The 18,256-nt window shown below is 39.1% G+C and overlaps 1 protein-coding gene across 1 annotated transcript; it reads left to right on the forward strand.

Moving 5' to 3' along the window:
* Positions 1-1,717: 1,717 nt before the first annotated feature.
* Positions 1,718-18,054, forward strand: LOC112056184 (cilia- and flagella-associated protein 91). Its single transcript, XM_024096557.2, has 23 exons — positions 1,718-1,848; positions 2,031-2,094; positions 2,494-2,626; positions 3,183-3,296; positions 4,314-4,414; positions 5,232-5,298; positions 6,230-6,350; positions 6,969-7,137; positions 7,652-7,849; positions 8,566-8,739; positions 9,294-9,478; positions 9,890-10,036; positions 10,452-10,581; positions 10,725-10,816; positions 11,146-11,294; positions 11,860-12,032; positions 12,581-12,700; positions 13,059-13,139; positions 13,640-13,756; positions 14,806-14,928; positions 15,574-15,681; positions 16,355-16,474; positions 17,648-18,054. Exons 1-23 carry the CDS (start codon positions 1,831-1,833, stop codon positions 17,719-17,721), a joined length of 2,778 nt encoding a protein of 925 aa, XP_023952325.2. The 5' UTR covers positions 1,718-1,830; the 3' UTR covers positions 17,722-18,054.
* The last annotated feature ends 202 nt before the right edge of the window (positions 18,055-18,256 follow it).

Consider the following 18,256-nt stretch of genomic DNA (forward strand, 5'->3'; position numbering starts at 1 on the left):
AACTAGTTGAAAGAAATAAAATAAAGTCTGCTGGGGAATAAGTCAATTTTGTCGCACTTCATTTTTGCCGCCCCTCATTTACCCTGCTTGCCCCCGCCCCCTGGATCAGGCCCTGCAAGTGGAGCGTTTGCCCAGAACGGCAAAAATGAAGTGTGGCAAAATGTTCTTATTCTACAGCAGTCTTACGTTCGGAACCCTAAAAAAAGTATTTTTTTACTACTCTTGTTTAAAAACACTGTCATATTACCACTCCACGCGGGGCTAAACAAGCATTTCAGCCTCTAGGGGCTAAAGTAATTTTGTTTTTTTAATTCTTGTCTGTTACAAGTACTAGCCAAGTACTAGTCTACATATAAATCGGAGGAGGTTTTATTCGAAAATAGAATCATTATAGGTAAGGCCCTGATTGTTTTGAAAAATAAATAAAAAACCTTTGACTCCTATCATTTATGTATCTAAGTAAAAAACTTTAAATTGGAATGAAATGCAGCGTTCTTGTCTGTCAAATGCGTTCATTTTTTTATTTAATTTTTATTGAGTTGCGAATAGAGCGAGATTTGAAGACATGTGACATCCTTTACGGTACCTTTGCCTTTTTCTCATTTGTGAAAAAAATAAAATTATAAAGCGAGAATTTAAAATAGTAGATTGTTATACAAGGGGCTAAAAAGACCCATTATATACGAGGTATTTTTAGGGCCTGAGACGTAAGTCGAGGGCCGCCTAAATAGAAACCGAGTTTATAATGGGTTAAAAATACCTCGTATATAATGGGTCTTTTTAGCCCCTTGTATAACAATCTACTATTGTATGGAAAGGGCAAAATATATCTTTACCCGGAGCTGCGAAATTGCTGGATCGGGGCTTGCTCACAAGCTTTTAGCTTTAGCTTCCATAAAATTAGGTAGGTAGTCGGGTTATCGCAGGCCATAATTTTTTACGTTAATGTTTGCCTGGCAACCAAATGTGCGCTGAGTTTTGTTAAGTCAATAATATGTCACGCCATCAGCCTTGTTTAGTTTATTGATAACATTCAAAATATTTTGTCGACGTTTTGATCGTCGCAATGACATCGCTTTAATTACTAAATAATAATTTAGTGCCGACAAAATGAGTGCCGACACACTGTACGAGGTGCCGAGGAAGTATACCGCTCCAGAAATGAGGGTGCACGATTATTTATATGGTAATCCCTGCTACTACTATCATAAACCTGTAGAAGCCCCGCAGTTTCCCCAGCTCCCTTTCTTTCTTATGGGAATAATGGGATAAAATATTGCCTATGATATTCAGAAAGATGTACCTAACTTTCTGATGGTGAAAGAATTTTCAAAATCGGTCGAGTAATTTTCAAGTTAAAAGGTACCATACGAAACACCGACGGATGACGACGATATGAAACACCACACACCGCATTAATGGCGTGGGAAGTAGCAAGGCTAGCATGAGACATCATGTGGCAACGATACTCGTTCAGCCGCTTAACATGCCGCTTGTCCTGGTCACCGCCCCCCATTTTGTCGATTTTGAGCACGAGGTAAAAGACTACTATAGTACGTTAAATTATCATATGTACGATTATTAATTCCAGTCAGTAAAATGACATTTCAGTGACAGTTGCACTTGTCATTTTACTGACTGGAACTAATAATCGTACTATAAGTAGCGTTGTTTATTTGCGGGTACTTTACACTTGGGGTTCTTTGCATTACTTTGTATTAGGGGTACTTTAGTAAGATTCATATTTTCAATTATTTTATTTATTTTACAGACTCAGCTTTTATAGTATCCGGCGCTCGAGACTACGCGAGGACCGCATTCAAAGCGGCCATGGCCTCTGCACAAGTTGTTAGTACATTCTATAAATTCTATATTATGTACCTTTAAATACTTTCATGTACTTTCATGTACCTACCAACTACAACATTATGAAAGCAAAACACGAAACTATATCTTGATACGTTATAATAATATATCCTATTACTTTAAGAAAATCGTGTTTCTCAATAATAAAGATGTCCTACCCGCAGGTCATTCAACCCGTGTACAAGACAATGTTTTCGGAGCTTCGTCAATTTCCGAGAATGCAAGTCGGTAGGAATTTTTAATATGAATTTAAATAACATAGTTATAGATATTTAAAATACTGTACCTACTTTATGTTATATAGGTAATACGCACCTTTGTAATATACTAACTGACGCCACGTGGTTTCACCCACGTGGTGCCCAGCCTATGTCTTCCTCAATAAATGAGCTATCTCATCATTTATCTACCCATATTCGGCTCACTGCTTTATTTTTTATTTATATCGTTATGCCATAAGTCCACCACGCTGGCCCAATGCGGATTGGCAGACTTTCCATTCCCATACATTTTGTTAGTTTTCGAAGCGATAGCGTTTGTAGAAAGAGAAAGGGCTAAGTCCCTTGCCCTGTGGACCGTTAAAATAGACTGAAATTGATGATTGTTCCTTATAATATGTTATTCCAGTGTACCATCCCAATTGCCGCTTGCCGTCCCACGTGGACCGTTCGTACGACGCGCACGTGTCCAAGGTACGCGACTTGTGCGCCGTGCCCACTCCCGACCTGACTGGCAAGGACCGCTTCAAATATAGTGCCGTGTAAGTGAAATAAAATGTGAAGTTTTTGAAGTAAATTAAAGAAAAGTCAACGAAAAACTTCTTCTCGTTACAATTCTTTTTACTCCTCTTGATCAAAAGCAAAGTAAGAGAAGCAGGTATGAAATAGCAAGATGTAGGGGAAAAAGTCGGTATTTTTTTTATCTGTCAACTTGGGCAACGTGCCTATTCTTGACCTCTCTGGGAAAGACCGTTTCAAGTTGGTGTGAGTGAAGTTGAAGTGTGTAGAAGTTTTGTAGTGAAAACTTCATCTTCGATGACCGAACCTTGGCATGGTGCTAAATAAAAATAGAGTATTTTACCTACTCAGCTGAGTTATAAAACTGAATTATAGTTGGTCTGTTACACTCTACTTTTTACCCGACTGCGTCAGAAGGAGTGTAATGTTTTTCTTGCTGTAATAATCCAAAATAAAAATTTTAACGCTATTAAATTCAAATCTTTCGCCACATTGGAGTTGTAAATAAATAGGTACAGGTAACTAGTACGTACAATTCAGATATTTAATATATTTATTAATTAAGTACTTATATTACAGTCCAAAAAAGCTGTTGCCCATAAAGAGCACCAGTCCAGACTTCCAACCACCCTCATCACTGAGGACCCCCGGAGGTACTAGATCGAGGAACAGAGGGACTCAGAGCGTGTTCAGGTAAAGACTTTTTTGGTAAATAAATTAGAACTTAGAACTCCCTTGTTTTACTTTTATTACTTACTACCCTTAGACTAATAACCTATAGACCCGCAACACCTAACAATTTTCCACTCCAAACGTAAGCCACTTCTGTGACTATGTGAGCGTAAGAGTTAAGCTAATTACCTTCGCTGACACGCAAACAAGCGTAGGTACTTACCGTAGCGTAGCGATGTATCAAGTGCCCCGTTTTTGGGGCACATAAAACGGATTACGAATCCTGCGACTACACACTATGTACTCGTATGTGCCTTATAAATCTATGTTACTACCATAGTCACAGAAAACGTAGTTCAAAAAACTTTAACTTCTGGCTACTACCTAATTATATTTTACCAGCACCCCATAATTTACCGACGTAGCTCTCGTTCCCGAGGTAATATGGGGATATAGTTCCTGTTCCCTTAGGGTTCCGTCAGGGTCAATTTATAGCCAATTACACTCACAAATACTATAGCTTTCTATTGGTAAAAATGTTCAAAATCGGTTCAGTTGATCCAGAGATTACCCCCTACAGTACCACAAACTTTGTCTTTTTATCGTTAAGAATAAATTAATATACATTAGACATCAACGGGAGCGTATGCATGACTTTTTAATTTTAAAACTTTCATTATAACATTATATAACTTATTCCTTCATTTAAGCACAGAAAACATAATATGTACAAGTAAGTATTAAATATGTTGACTTAAGTTTCGTATCTACTTGCGTAAGAGCTACCTTACCTTAGACTTATTAGAGCTAGAGATACCCATGGTATAACTATTTTTTTGTTACTTTAATATCATAATGGATAAATCAGTGCACAAGGATTTTAAATAGGTTATGCACTATAAGTACAAATCGTACAAAATAGCAAATTCCTTCCTCAGTCCAGGTTCGTAATGAGTCCTTAGGGTAGGCAGTGCATTTTTGCATTTATGATGAATACGCCACTGGGATAAATTGTCTTTCTACCACTGTAATTACCAGGGAATCATCAGCGCAGACACGTCCATGGCAACCTGACGCACAACCGGCAGAAGGATGTGAAACTACTCCTGAAGTTATGTATCTGGATAAATTGGAGTGGGGTGAGTACCCTGTAGTCCTGGATTCCTAGATTTGCCTATAAGCTATTTAAGCAATTGCTCAGGGCAGCATTTCCCAAACTGTATTCTACTGTGACCAAGTAAATTTCATACTCCTCCTTCGTGACCCACAGTTTTTGGACCCATAATACCTACAATCCGCCCGTCCAGCGATCATTATTGTCTCGTTAGTCAAGAAATAAAATCAACCATCTCCTAGTACATATTTAAAGTCGCAGCATTGCCTCCATAATGCTGCTACCCCGGTATTTTTTTTGGCGACCTGATGCCGGGTCGCAACCCACCTGATAGGAAACACTGGCTTAGGTCATACTGTCTAGGAAGGCACCAGAGTCGGCCGGGAAACATAAAACGAGCACACGAAAGTTAAAGCAATTTCAAAATCCGCGTATATCTAATTGTTACAATTTTTTTTAATAATTTAATTGTAGTTCACTTAACAATACAGGGAAAAATTGCTTAGGGCATGATGTCCGATGGTAAGTGGAAAGCCATAGCCTATAAACAGAGCGATACACTTCCCAGGATATGCAATAGAACACGTCCTACAAAGTGCTGCTCTGTGTCCACTATAGTAAATGTGTTTCTCATATACCTGTAAGTAATTACGCCCGGAAACAAATCATAGCTGCCTGGCGTAAGAAAAATGAACGATGGTATTACTTCCCCAGGCAAGATCGGTCACAAAAAGCTCTACTACTGTTCACTAAGAGTGGATTTGGGTTTGGGGAGGATTACGGATTTCTGATTCCCAGTATTGTTTAAGTAGATTTTCATTCTTATTTTTCTTTATTCCAAGGTCCGGGTATACCGTATCGTACAGGAGATTTGCCAGCGGACTTTCACACTACGGAAATTATCAATAAGTACGCACTTTTACACAAATACTTTTACGTTTTCTATAATTTTAGCCATAAGCCATGATCAGTGGCGTAGCGTGCCTTGGAAGGGTCCTGTATCAAAATTAGTTGAGGAGCCCTATATGAAAGGTAAAGATTTCTTGAAAAAGAAAGATGTTTAAAGAACCTATGAATATACTGGAATTCATAGTTTCAAACAAAGGAAATTGTGGATTACATTTTACTAGTTTTAGCTTTCACACATAAGGGGATCCTGCAGACCGAGGGCCCCGTATTATTGATACGGTTGGGTCCATAATAATCATGATATACATAAGTATGTATAACTACACATATACAGAAGATGACTTCAATTTGATTTTTCTCATACCTAGTATATCATTATGAGTCATGTATTTTAGCCTCAATAGCTCAAGGGTAAAGGATATTATCACCGAGAGGTCGCGGTTTGATCCCCGCCCGCTGGACTATTATTGTACCCACTCCTAAGTTCCTAACACAGTATTTTCTGATTAGTTGGAGGGGAATGGTCTAAGTATATATCTAGCCTAACCAACCGCCGTCTCTCTGTATGTACATATGTAGGTATGTATACGCTTAGATCTTTTTAGGGGTCTAAAGTTAACAAGAAACCCTACAGTTTAGCCTGTCCGTCTCAGGTAGACGGACAGGCTAAACTGTTTTCTTGGTTTCTTGTTAACTTCCGCGGTCTAGCTCAGAGACTATTATTTAGCTTATTGTTTTCCACGCTGTGTACGAGTTCCCGGTAGTGCACTTGCATTAAAATAACACCATCATCATAATCATATCAGCCGATGGACGTCCATCAAATGGCCTATGCATTTTATGTCGTCAGTCCACCTGGCGACGGGTTGACCATTACTGCGCTTTCTGGTGCAGTTTACAATAACGGTTCTAACAATGTTTTTGGTTGTAGAATGCGTCACGCACGGCGCTGGGCCGAGCTGGTGGAGAAGGGTCGGTTCCCGCGCTGGATGAAGAAGCAGGACGCAATCATCAGCGACGTGGAGACCAAGGATTGGATCTTTAGAGAAGCGGTTGGTATAATGATGAACTAACTTATACATACACCAGAATACTTAATAGTACAAGCTCCTACTTCGTTTTTCTCGTTCTATCGGGGGACAGGAGGCGGCGACAAGCGCCAAGATTTTGACAATCGATTATAAATAAATGAGCGCGCCTCGTACACCTACCTCAAATCTCATCTAAAATGATTAAAATCTAGCACAAAATTCTTCAAAGTCTGCATTAATGTATAAATCACTCGGTCTGCCAAATTTTCGTTTCTTATATGTGTGACCCTTCCGAAGGAGCCTGTAGTTTATCTTGACTTGATTTTCAATTTTCCAGCGAATTACTACGCCACTGGTCATTTTCGTACGTAAAGGTCGCTATTGACGGTCAATTATTCTCACGTTTCTGAATAGCAAACGGCAGTACCCACGCGGCATACTATACAAGTCATGTACACAGTGACCAACACACGATCAATTTTAGTCCTGGGTGTTACAGAAACGTGATAATAATTAACCGTTTGTGGCTTGCGTAACATGCTGTTGGGCGATAAGTATATTTATTCTTTAGTTAAAATCGTAAGAGGTCATCTACAGTGTGTAGCATACATGATAATGCAAAAATATTTCTACATTAAGGAAATCGATGAATTACAAGACATCCGTCTAACGTTGCTCAACGAGCTGAAAGCGCAGCAGCAGAAGAAGAAGGCGACGCGGGTGGGCACCAAGCTGGCCAAGCTGTGGGCGTACAAGAAGAACGACATGGAGAGGAAAATCGAGCATATTAGGAGGACCAGGGACAGAGGTTTGAATTTTTATAAACTAATATTATAAATGCGAAAGTAAGTCTGTCACGGGTAAACGGCTGAACCGATTAAAATGAATTTTGATATTATTATAAATGGGACTTTGGAGCAGAGCATTTGCTACTTTTTATCCCAACAATAAAAAGAGAAGGGGTGAAATAGGGGTTGAAAGTTCGTATGGAAAGTCGAATCGAATAGAATAAACCAGAACAGAACAGAACAGCAGAAATTTGGCAGGGAAGTAGTTTGTAGTTAGTAGGTTTTCATCTAAAAATACATCACACAGTTTGCCTGTGTAAGTATTAAGTGTGTATGTTACTCTTTTACGCCGCAAATACTGGCCAATTCATACATAGTTCGAAGGATGAAGTCGAGTATTTCAAGTCAAAATTTCTTTAAAAAAGTTATTCGTGATAAACAGATTAGCCGTTTACATAAGCACATGAATTTTTTTAGAAGGGAAAAATATCTATGTAGAACTTATAGTAGTAAGAAGCCCTTTGAATTTTCCAGAGATTAGAAAGCTGACAAGTGTTCACGGGCGCGGGGGTCGATTGGGCCTCGTGCAGTCCATGCGGGCGGCGAGAGGTGCGGGATCAGCGATCACAGCTGCCCAAGACCCCACTTCAGACTTATATGCACCGAGAGCAAGGCATGGTTACCAGGCGAGCAGAAGGCATGGAGAGATTACATATGATCCTTCTTTACTGGGTAAGGGGTTCCGCCTTCACCACTTATACGCCGATAATACTTGTACTATTATGATAGAAATTGAATTGTACTATATTCAAATTACTGTCACAATTTAAATGGACCTTATAGGCTACAGACTCAAGACCTAGGGGCGTAGCTACCACTGTATCAACCGTATCAATGATACGGGGCCTCCGGATTACAGGGGCCCCTTACGTGTGAAAGCAAAAAATTGGTAAAATTAATCCAATTCTACCGCCTTCCCCCAACTAATTTTATCCAAGGCCCGCTGCGCCACTGTTCAGACCTTTCTCCAAATGTTTGTTGGATTTGAGGTTTAGTGGGCTCCAACGCAAAGGCCAATCCAGTCTGCCTAGTATGACCATGTTTGCAACATTGTCTAGTATGATAAGAACTCTTATCACTGATGTTAATGATAATGACCAACTGCCGTTGTAACACCACGAAACATACTAGTAGACAATGCGCTAAAGCTACAGCTGTAGCCCTTTAATCCGAGGATAACACCATCAACTAACCAATTTCAGACTGTTACTGAGAATTTCTTGAAAGAAGTAATGCTGAATAATGCAAAAAACCCGAACTGGGACTCTCACCTAAAACCTCATGATCAAAAGGAACATAAGGATAACAAATCGTACCAAAGAGGCAGTTGATACATAGCGCATTCTCTCTATGAACAATATCTTTATTGAGTACCTAATCTTCCTCAGATATCGAAGACCATAACGTCTTGGCTGAACCTCCAGCCTGGTTGCACCAGTGCGGCCAGAACTTAACCAAGACATGCTCCGGTCACCACTTGCCACGAGATCAGATGCAGCTCTGCGAGCGAGAAACCAAATGGAGTGAACAGTTCTTGGAGAACTTGCACAATGATTTGAAGAGTGAGTTATCTTATAAATTATCCTCATCTCCACAGAACCCAAAGATTTAGATATAAATTGGATCCCAAGCGGCTTGAAATTTTCCGTCACTTCCAATGTTTAACGTCATATTTTAATTGATTTACATAAAATCTTTAAAAATTTAAGTCCTGCTCGGAGATTTTGTCTCTGCCACGCGATGGACCCGGCACCCGCACGGTGAATCCATGGTATGCTAAAATATTCGTCTCAATACATATGTATACATTCCTCAACGATCCATTGCTGAAAACCGCATTAAAATCTGTTCAGTCTTTGAGTATATCGCTAACAGACAGACAAAGGGATAAGGGCTTCTGATGACAATGTTAAACTATTTTACGATCACTGACAGATGTTAATAATAAAGAATAACTGGGATTCATGAGGCATGAGGGTGTAATATCAGTTACTACCTTACTCTGGGTTGAGAATGTTACTGAAAATTTCTTCGAAACAGAAGCTACTTCGGCTTTCTAAGTGCTGGGACCAACGATAAAGTTTTTTGTTTCGTAAAAATTTATTGGTTACTGCAGAAGCCCGCTTGGGAGCGGCATTGACCTCGGCGGGACCTCTTCGGATACTTAAGCCGCGACGCTTAGTAGAGACACCAAGACCTCCAACTCCCGAGGTGGAATCTGTTCCGGAAGATGACGAAGTGTCTCACCAGGCTGCTCTGTTACTGCAAAAGATACTGAGAGGACGGGCTGTTCAGAATCTGGTGAGTATTAATTACTCCCAAAGCAAGCTAGCTTCTCGAAAGACCAACAAGCATATTGCAGAAGTTATCCAGAAAACGGGATGGATTTTTTGCACTTTCAAAGTAAAACAAACGATTTTAGTGTAATATGAGTACATCATCATCACTATCAACCCATATTCGGCTCACTGCTGAGCACGAGTCTCCTCTCATAATGAGAGGGGTTTGACCAATAGTCCACCACGCTGGCCCAATGCGGATTGGCAGACTTCACACACGTAGAGAATCAAGAAAGTTCTCAGCTATGCAGGTTTCCTCACGATGTTTTTTCCTTCAACGTTTGAGACACCGTGATATTTATTTTCTTAAGTGCACATAACTGAAAATTTGGAGGTGCATGCCACGTGTCATGTCATGTGTTTTTATTTTTAGATGTACGAAGGACGTACTAGGGCAGCAGAACTCACTGAGGAGCTGAAGACAACGCACGGTCTGCAGAAGGAAGATAGAGCAGGTATTGCTAAAGAGGAAGCCAAGGCTAGAGACTACCAGGCGGTGCATTCTGAAGTCGAGCATAAAGTAAGATTATATAGAGAGAGACTTGTCGCAAATCAAAGTAATGGACGTTGGTACTAGAAAGGAAATATTCAGTTTATTGTGAATTTTTAAAGTTAGCGGCAATTGAACTTTGAAGCCTGCGTAATATAGTTGACAGCATTAGAATCCGCGATATATACGGTATAAACTGCAATTATTGTTCCCAATGCGGAGAGCAACTATTAGAGAAGTTAACATAATCTTCCATCAAAGCCGAGTGATCATAGAGCTTATAGACCGTAGGTACAATATATATTTCGTTGATTTGATTTAACTTCTTTAATTTACCGTCTACGCTACATTCTGGTAACGCAGCATCGTTACAATCGTAGCCTGGATACATTAAAATATTTTGAATAAGGTCAACCCAACTAAACCTTAATAATTGGTATTTTAGGAGGAAGCCATATCCGCACTTGTGGAAGAACTGTGTGGCGGGGCAGTCTCCGCCGCTTTGGACTTCCTGGAGAAGGAACTCAGAAGGTTGAAGGAGGAGAGACGGCAGCACGCCTTCATACTTATTGCACGTGAATATCTCTATATCCGTTTTTTATGGTCTCTCTTATACGTTACCTTAGAAACCTTAGACTTAGATCATAAAATACAACGCTATTACAATGTCAGGTATGTCGTGGTATGAAAGTTACACAAACACTAATTATGTTTTAAGTTCGCGAGAAATCGATGCGCGAGGCAGCCGAAGCGGGTCGCAGGCAGAAAGAAGAACATCGCAGGAGAGAACATGATGAAATGTTTAAGCAGGTACGAAGTGTAATATCTAGCCTAGTAGATCGTTAATACCTATCGCCATTAATACCTAACCCTTAGTCAATACAAAAAGGTTCGGAAACTCATAAGCAGACGCTCAAAGGTAATAGGTTAGGATTGTAATGTTTGCACACATTTTGGTGATCAGTCGGTTAATTACTTCCCCTCGGTTGAACGCTACTCTAGCACCCACTTGTGACTCCCTTCCCTCCTATCCGAGGCGTGTATTTATAGGCTAATCTGTTGACAGCCTAGGCTGTGGCTGACAGATAGTACAAGTATGACAAAAGGTTCTGAAGATTTAATATTGTATATTTGTAAAGGTGTTAGGAGTAACCCAGGAATCAGTGGACGCCTACCTCCATGAGATCATCAGAGAAGGAGTGGAATTGGGGGCAGAAGCAGACGCTGTCAAACATGTTTTGTCGAATGCAGACAAGATTGACCAATCACTCTTGGAGCACGGTTCTATGTAAGTTCCCCTTTTTGTATTTATTGAAGCAGGAAACTCAATCTGTAGGTAACTTAAGTTTTGAATTTTCTGTAACCATAGTACTGAAACACATCATATTGTTGTATTATTATTATTAGTATGCCACCCAATTTTCACATCAACCCATATTCGGCGGTTTGTCCAATAGTCCACCACGCTGGTCCAATGCGGATTGGCAGACTTCACACACACAGAGAATTAGGAAAATTCACTGGTATGCCGATTTCCTCACGATTTTTTTCCTTCACAAATTGAGACACGTGATTTTTAATTTCTTAAAATGCACACAACTGAAAAGTTGGAGGTGCATGCCCCGGACCGGATTCGAACCCACATCCTCAGGAATCGGAGGCAGAGGTCATATCCACTGGGCTTTCACGGCTCTATCAATAAATCAAAATTGAAAAAATAATTCTTAGTATGACGTGACTTTGTAAGGCACGTAAGTATCTTTGTTTTTTATCTTGGTAATGTTTTGTAGTATTTGTCTCATGGATGGAGGATGTGTGTTGTTTTTAACGCCCCAATGACATGAACCTACCAGGTCAACAGCAGAACAGAACGAGCTGGTAGCGGAGTTGGTGCAGCAGTTCTTGTTACCTGAAGCGCACAAAGTCGCTGCGAGACACCATGTGTCAGCGCTGCAAGCCGCTCGATTAGATGCCGCCAGAAGCACCATATTTGGAACATTGGATGAAGCCGACAAAGAAAAAGAGGGTTAGAAATAGTTACATGTAATCTTTTAGCTTGTACTCCTGGTACGAAAATTGCTTATCTTATCTTCTTTATTTTATAAAAGGCGCTCCATTTTTATAGGAAGGAATTAGCTTTAGATTCATAAAACGAGAGCTAATGGTAACCATAATTCATTTTATAAAAGTTGAAAGTAATGAAAGAGCCGTGAAACCTATTAGGTACCTCCCAAAGCTATTACGGTTTTTCATGGTTGCCTACCGTATTTAATAATGGTATTAAGAAGCATGGACAAATAGCAACTCTAATAATACAGTCATTTATGCCACACAATGGCTATCTATTATTTTTTTAAATACAATTAGAACATTTAGAATATCGAATGTCATTATATCTAAGAATTTTTAAAATCGGACCGGTAGTTCCGAAGATTACCCCATTTAAAAAATGTGACAAACTTACAAACTTACAAACTTTACCTCTTTATAATATTAGTATAGATAATTGTCAAGGTGTACGTACACTAAAATTCTTTGATTAGCGTTTAATTTTAATAATGTTTGCACTCTTAGACAAATGCAATCGCTGTGGTGAGCCACTGGATTATCAATGCAAGTGCGTAAAATGTGATATACCGATGCTCTCGACTGCTACCGACTCCAGAGATGATCCTCGATGGAAGAGTACTAGACGTGAGTATTTTTTTTATTTATATCACTTTAAATACCTGGATAAACTGGATTATAGGAGCCACAACTTTTAGCCACTAGCATCAGAGCGGGTGCGAATCATAAATATATTTTTTTGTAATTTTGAAATAAATAGTTTTCAAGTAATTCAAGAAAATAGACCATTTCCCCCTCCTCCCCTTTCCCGAAACTACTACCAATTTTGAAAAAAAAAATAGAAGAAAATTATATAATTATAATTTTCAGTTCAGTTTTTAAAAACATGATGGATTATTTTTACTAACGGACTCTTGAATCGGGATCATTTCAGATAACGATTTCAGTTTTCGTTACCTAGCTTCTTAAGAACTTATTGATACAGGTCGTGATGAAAAACGCGTGGACAAAACTTTACCGCCGAGTCTCGAAGTACGACGCATGCTAAACGAACTTTTAGACGACGGTGAGTCCATAGCATAAAACTAATCTAGACTAAACCTAATCAGTATTTGGTTCACTTTTGATTTAGGTGACCCATCCCTGACTGAAACGAACAGCTCAACGTTTTATTGTTTATTAACTGTAAATATAATATGTTGGAAAAAAGCTCAGTAGTATATATCGAGTCTTCGAGTTTTCCAAGAAATTCCCAGGATTTCGAACCCCGACTGGTCTGGCAGGTTTATCTGATGATTGATAAAACGTTAAATTTAATTTGGTTCAAACTGCGTTGCACGATGAAGCCTTATCATGAATTATGTCCCCCGTAAGACCAACACTAGTCCGACAATACTCACGTGACTTTTGGCTGTGTTCTGTATTTGTTATTATCAGTTATATTCTAATTAATTGGTCAATTACTGCAATGAAAGTCAAGTCCAGCCTCTAGGCAAGCTCTGAAGATTAAAGACTTAAAGCCAGTGTGGAACGATTGATTCGACTGACGTTGTTAAATATTCGCAGCCGTGGCAGTAGCCAGGTATATGAAAGAAGAGAAGCAAGAAATAACCAGGTACCTCGCTGGGCGCTTACGCGAAGACTCAGAGGTCGCGCTTGATGCTATGGAGATGGTGGAAGAGGGTAAGAAGCTTTCTTCGTATCTAGACAAACTAAAACAAATCGAGCCGTCACCACAGAACATATAATACTTACAGCTACCTACCTACAAGTACAAGCCACCACTGATTCGTTGTTTTTTATATAAAGCCCCTTTAGCCTCTCCTTGGTGAAGCCTGGTTCAACACGATAGAGGTCATGGGTTTGATCTCCACCCACTTGACTAACCCATTCCTATCGTGACTGAACGGTCAACACCTATTGCTTGGATTAAAAGATTCTATGTCGAAGCGAAGTACCTGTTTATTCGACCAAAGCTTCCTACGTATGTCTTACCGATACATACCGCACACATAGTGATAGCTTTAAACCTCGCGTCATATCACCAGCTAAGGCATTAGAAACTGAGTTACAACAGAGAGTGGTGAGTACGTAATTTATAAGTATTAAAAGAAGAATAAAGAAAAGACGTTTATTTAAAAGTTGTGCCACACATCACAATGTCTTACTAAATTGTAGTGTCTGAGGCCCTAACCACCTTCAAGCCCTTCTATCATCACCAACTTTATTATGTTTGGCCACTTTGGTATTGCACCTTATGTAATCACTGTGCATGTATTGTAGGTGTAAACATTCCTAAGTTACCTGAGTAATTAATGTTTCTACTCTTCATCATCATCATATCAGCCGAAGGACGTCCACTGCAGGACATAGGGACTTCCAAACATCACGATCCTGAGCCGCCTGCATTTAGCGAATCCCCGCGACTCGCTTGATATCGTCAGTCCACCTGGTATGGGGTCAACCAACACTGCGCTTTCTAGTGCGATTAATCTAGCTCTGCGCTGACCAACCCGCACGCCAAAACTTTGTAAGGACGGCAAAACTACTCTACTTGCTTTGTGGATTATATTATTAGTATATGTGAAATCACAAAAGATATTATTAAAGGATTTCTTCTGTTTATTTGTTTAACTTTCTTTCGGGTACCAACCTTGCAATCTGGTAAAAAATACTAGGTACAACCTACGACCTAAATAATGGCAACGTTCTCTCACCACGTTCTCTTTCAGCGGTGGCCGTCGCAACCGGTGAGAAGCAACCTCGAGTAGCAAGATTTCCTTACAGATACTACATGAAGCTTATCCATGACGATGTACTTGATATTACCAAGCTTCCTGAAGCACAAACCAATTGTAAGTATCTTTAAAACTATGACTGTTTTGATATTTCCGCGCGCATATGTTTTATTTGTATCTGCGTCAAACCTTTCAAATAATGGCACACAGAATACATAATAATAGGAAATGGATTGATTTGGACTTGATTTAAACAAAAAGCTATGACATTTTAGAACGAAACTACTTTTATGAAATTGTCTAAGGCCAAGCCGAAAAATCACTATTTCCCTACTATGAAGTTTGCTTTTTATGCTATTGCATAGTTTTTATCGCGGGCTATAAGCGCGGCGACCGAAACAAGAAATTCCGTAACGAAAATAAACCTAACACCCAAGCCGTGCACCAAATTAACACATTTCGACGTTATCGTAACGACTCAACTGGCATATCGGCAAAACTTATTAAAACAGAGTTTGAAGTGTTCGATTCCAGCTCAACGTAAAGACATTTTTTTTCTATTTATTTATACTTTTATTTTCCTAAAGAAAAAAAAATACTGCACAATAAATAAAATAAATAAGTAATTATAATTGCATAAGTTGATAAAAACAGTTCCCGAGTACCACACGTATTTTTTATTTTTTTAAAAATGTTATTTGAAAAAGCAAACTTATCTAGGTACTATCTTTTGATCATTGAAGATTGCTGAATGCTCCTCAGGTCCCAAAGAGTTGCCGTCAGAAATAAGGCGCAAGGCTGAAGCGGCCGCGATACCCGATCCTAACTGCTACTGTGAAAACACTATGTCAACTGTCAAGTTTTCAATGAGTACGTAGATAGCTACGATCCTAATTTAATAAGCCTGCAAAACGATCCACATCCCGGATTGGCTGACTTCACACACGCAAAGAAATGAAAATATTCTCAGGTATGCAGGTTTCCTCACGATGTTTTTCCTTCACCATTTCAGACACGTGATATTTAATTTCTTAAAATGCGCGCTACTGGAAGTTGGAGGTGCATGATCCGGACCGCATTCGAACCCACACTCTCCGGAATCGGAGGAAGAGGTAATATCCACTGGACCTTCCGCCCTTAGGACCTCCTTAATCTGGCCCTAAAAATCGCAAAATCAGTTCTTAGCGGACATCTACTAACTAAACTACTTATACAGAGGAAAGATTTGTATTTTTGTATGTAACAAATGAACTTAAAAGCTGCTAGGCCGGTTTGAAAAATTCTTTCACCAATGGAAAGTTATTTCAACGAGTATGTGAGCAACCCGAGTGATACCGCAATGTTCTGCTAATTTTGTAAAGATAGGTAAAGTAAAAGAGCTGTGATAGACAAGTATAGGAAACCGGCATACCAGAGAATTTTCTTAATTCTCTGCGAGTGTGAACCCCTCATTCTGAAAGGAGACTTGAGCTCAGCAGTGAGCCGTGAGCCGAATATGGGTTGCCAATGAAGAAAGTAAAAGATGATGAAGAATTATTCACAGATACAATGTCGCCCGACGAAATTCTTAAGTTGCTGCCGACTGAACTGCGCCTGCTGGAGGAGATGAGACGCTGCAAGTGTGACACTAGCCACACCGGCCGCACCAGCCCCGTCACTGATGGTACCTATATCATCATCATCATCATCCATCATCATCGTCCATCATCATCATCATTCATCATGGACGTTCAATGCTGAACATACGCCTCTTGTATAGAAATCAAAATCAAAATTCATTTATTTCAATGAGGCTTTGTTTACAAGCACGTTTGAAAGGTCAAGTCATGTCATAATTTAATTAACGGTGGTATTGATATTCTTTAAATACTTATATAACTTAAAATTAAAGTTACGAGGGTTCCAAAGCGCCTTGGTCCCACAACAAACTCAGCCAAGGTTTCTTTTTTTTACCACCATTTTACAAACTTATCTAGACTTCCAAACACCACGTTCTCGAGCCGCCAGCATGAAGCGGCTCCCTGCAACCAGCTTGATATCTTGAAATCAGATAACACTATTTTCGGTGCTGGTCGCCATTCCAGCATATTAGGACCTCAACTTTCAGCTTCTGTTCGAACTAACCTACCCATTGCCACTTTAGCTTCGCGACTGGCTGAGCTATGTCAGTGACTTTGGTTCTTCTGCGGATCTCCTCATTTCTGATTCGATCACGCAAAGAAACTGTAAGCAAAGTTCGCTCCATCGTCATGCTGAGTGACTTTAATCCTTCATAAGAGGCCTATTTATTTAGCGACCAAGTCTCGGATGATACCTACGCCAATTACATCACAGATCACTATAAATATAGTAAAATTTCGTATAAAAAGTGAATTACTTAAAGGTACGAGTAGGTACATGTCAGTACAAGTAGCTAGTGTAGTATATGACAATCACGTTCAGAATACATTCCACTTTGCGATCAGAACGTCCAAAATACTTCCGCAGCCGATCCTCATTATTTCGTCTTGGTCGGAACGAAAACGTCATTAATGACGTCATTAATTTTTTTCACGAAGGACTTTTTATCACAGCTGAATAGGGCATAAAACGACCCATCACAAGATGTGGCTGGGCGACGGGCGTGGTCGTTTATTACCCACTATTTATTAGAAAATGATGATCTAAATTTTGTTAAAAAATGATTATGCTAACGTAGTTTTGAAAATCTTCTATTCTACAAAATAACCATTTTCGAAAATTAAATTCTTAAACTTGTTCTAACGGTAAATCAAAAATTAATGACGTAGTAGTCAAAGATAAAGGTTAATTAGCCTTATTTATATTATTTTTCCAGTGTCACCATCCTATGACTACACGACTACAACTAAAACGCCAGGATTCGATGACGAAGATCAAGATGATATATGAAAAAAAATACTTATAAGTATATTTATTTTATATATTTTTAATTTAAGTTGACTCTGGTAGCCAATATTAATGTATGACAAATTCTTTAGTGCCTAACTTCTGCCTGCTTTTTCGATGATACCAAAAATGGCTCATATCGATATCCAGAGATCGATTTAGCAATTTCTGGGGTTCAAGGAAATCATTGAGGGTCCTTATGACGAAAATTTTTGATCATACATATTATTGATTTTCCGTGAACGGAACAATCCACGTGCATTCATAATAGTACATTCTCATAAAAATAGATGTAAATTTTGATAGCAGAAATCAGAACAACGCTGAAAGTTCATCTGGAAGTTTATGAAAATAAAAATCAATATGTTTTTTTAACTTGTTTTATTTAAAAATATGCTTTTGTTTTTTTTAATTATTTTCACTTGAAAATTAAAAAATGTTTGGAGCAAATATATACGTCGTTTAATAGTTTTTCGAATATTTATTTTTGTCATAAAGTTAATTTTAAATTTCCCTCTTAAAAAGAGCGCTAAATAAT

Source organism: Bicyclus anynana, chromosome 19 (assembly GCF_947172395.1).
Source record: "Bicyclus anynana chromosome 19, ilBicAnyn1.1, whole genome shotgun sequence".
Taxonomy (NCBI): domain Eukaryota; kingdom Metazoa; phylum Arthropoda; class Insecta; order Lepidoptera; family Nymphalidae; genus Bicyclus; species Bicyclus anynana.

What these genes read in the sequence shown, in the direction of transcription:
- LOC112056184 (XM_024096557.2), top strand. An exon ending in ATTTCCGAGAATGCAAGTCG is followed by an intron (nt 2,095 to 2,493) that starts GTAGGAATTTTT and finishes ATGTTATTCCAG; the next exon opens with TGTACCATCCCAATTGCCGC. An exon ending in GACGGGCTGTTCAGAATCTG is followed by an intron (nt 9,479 to 9,889) that starts GTGAGTATTAAT and finishes TTTTATTTTTAG; the next exon opens with ATGTACGAAGGACGTACTAG.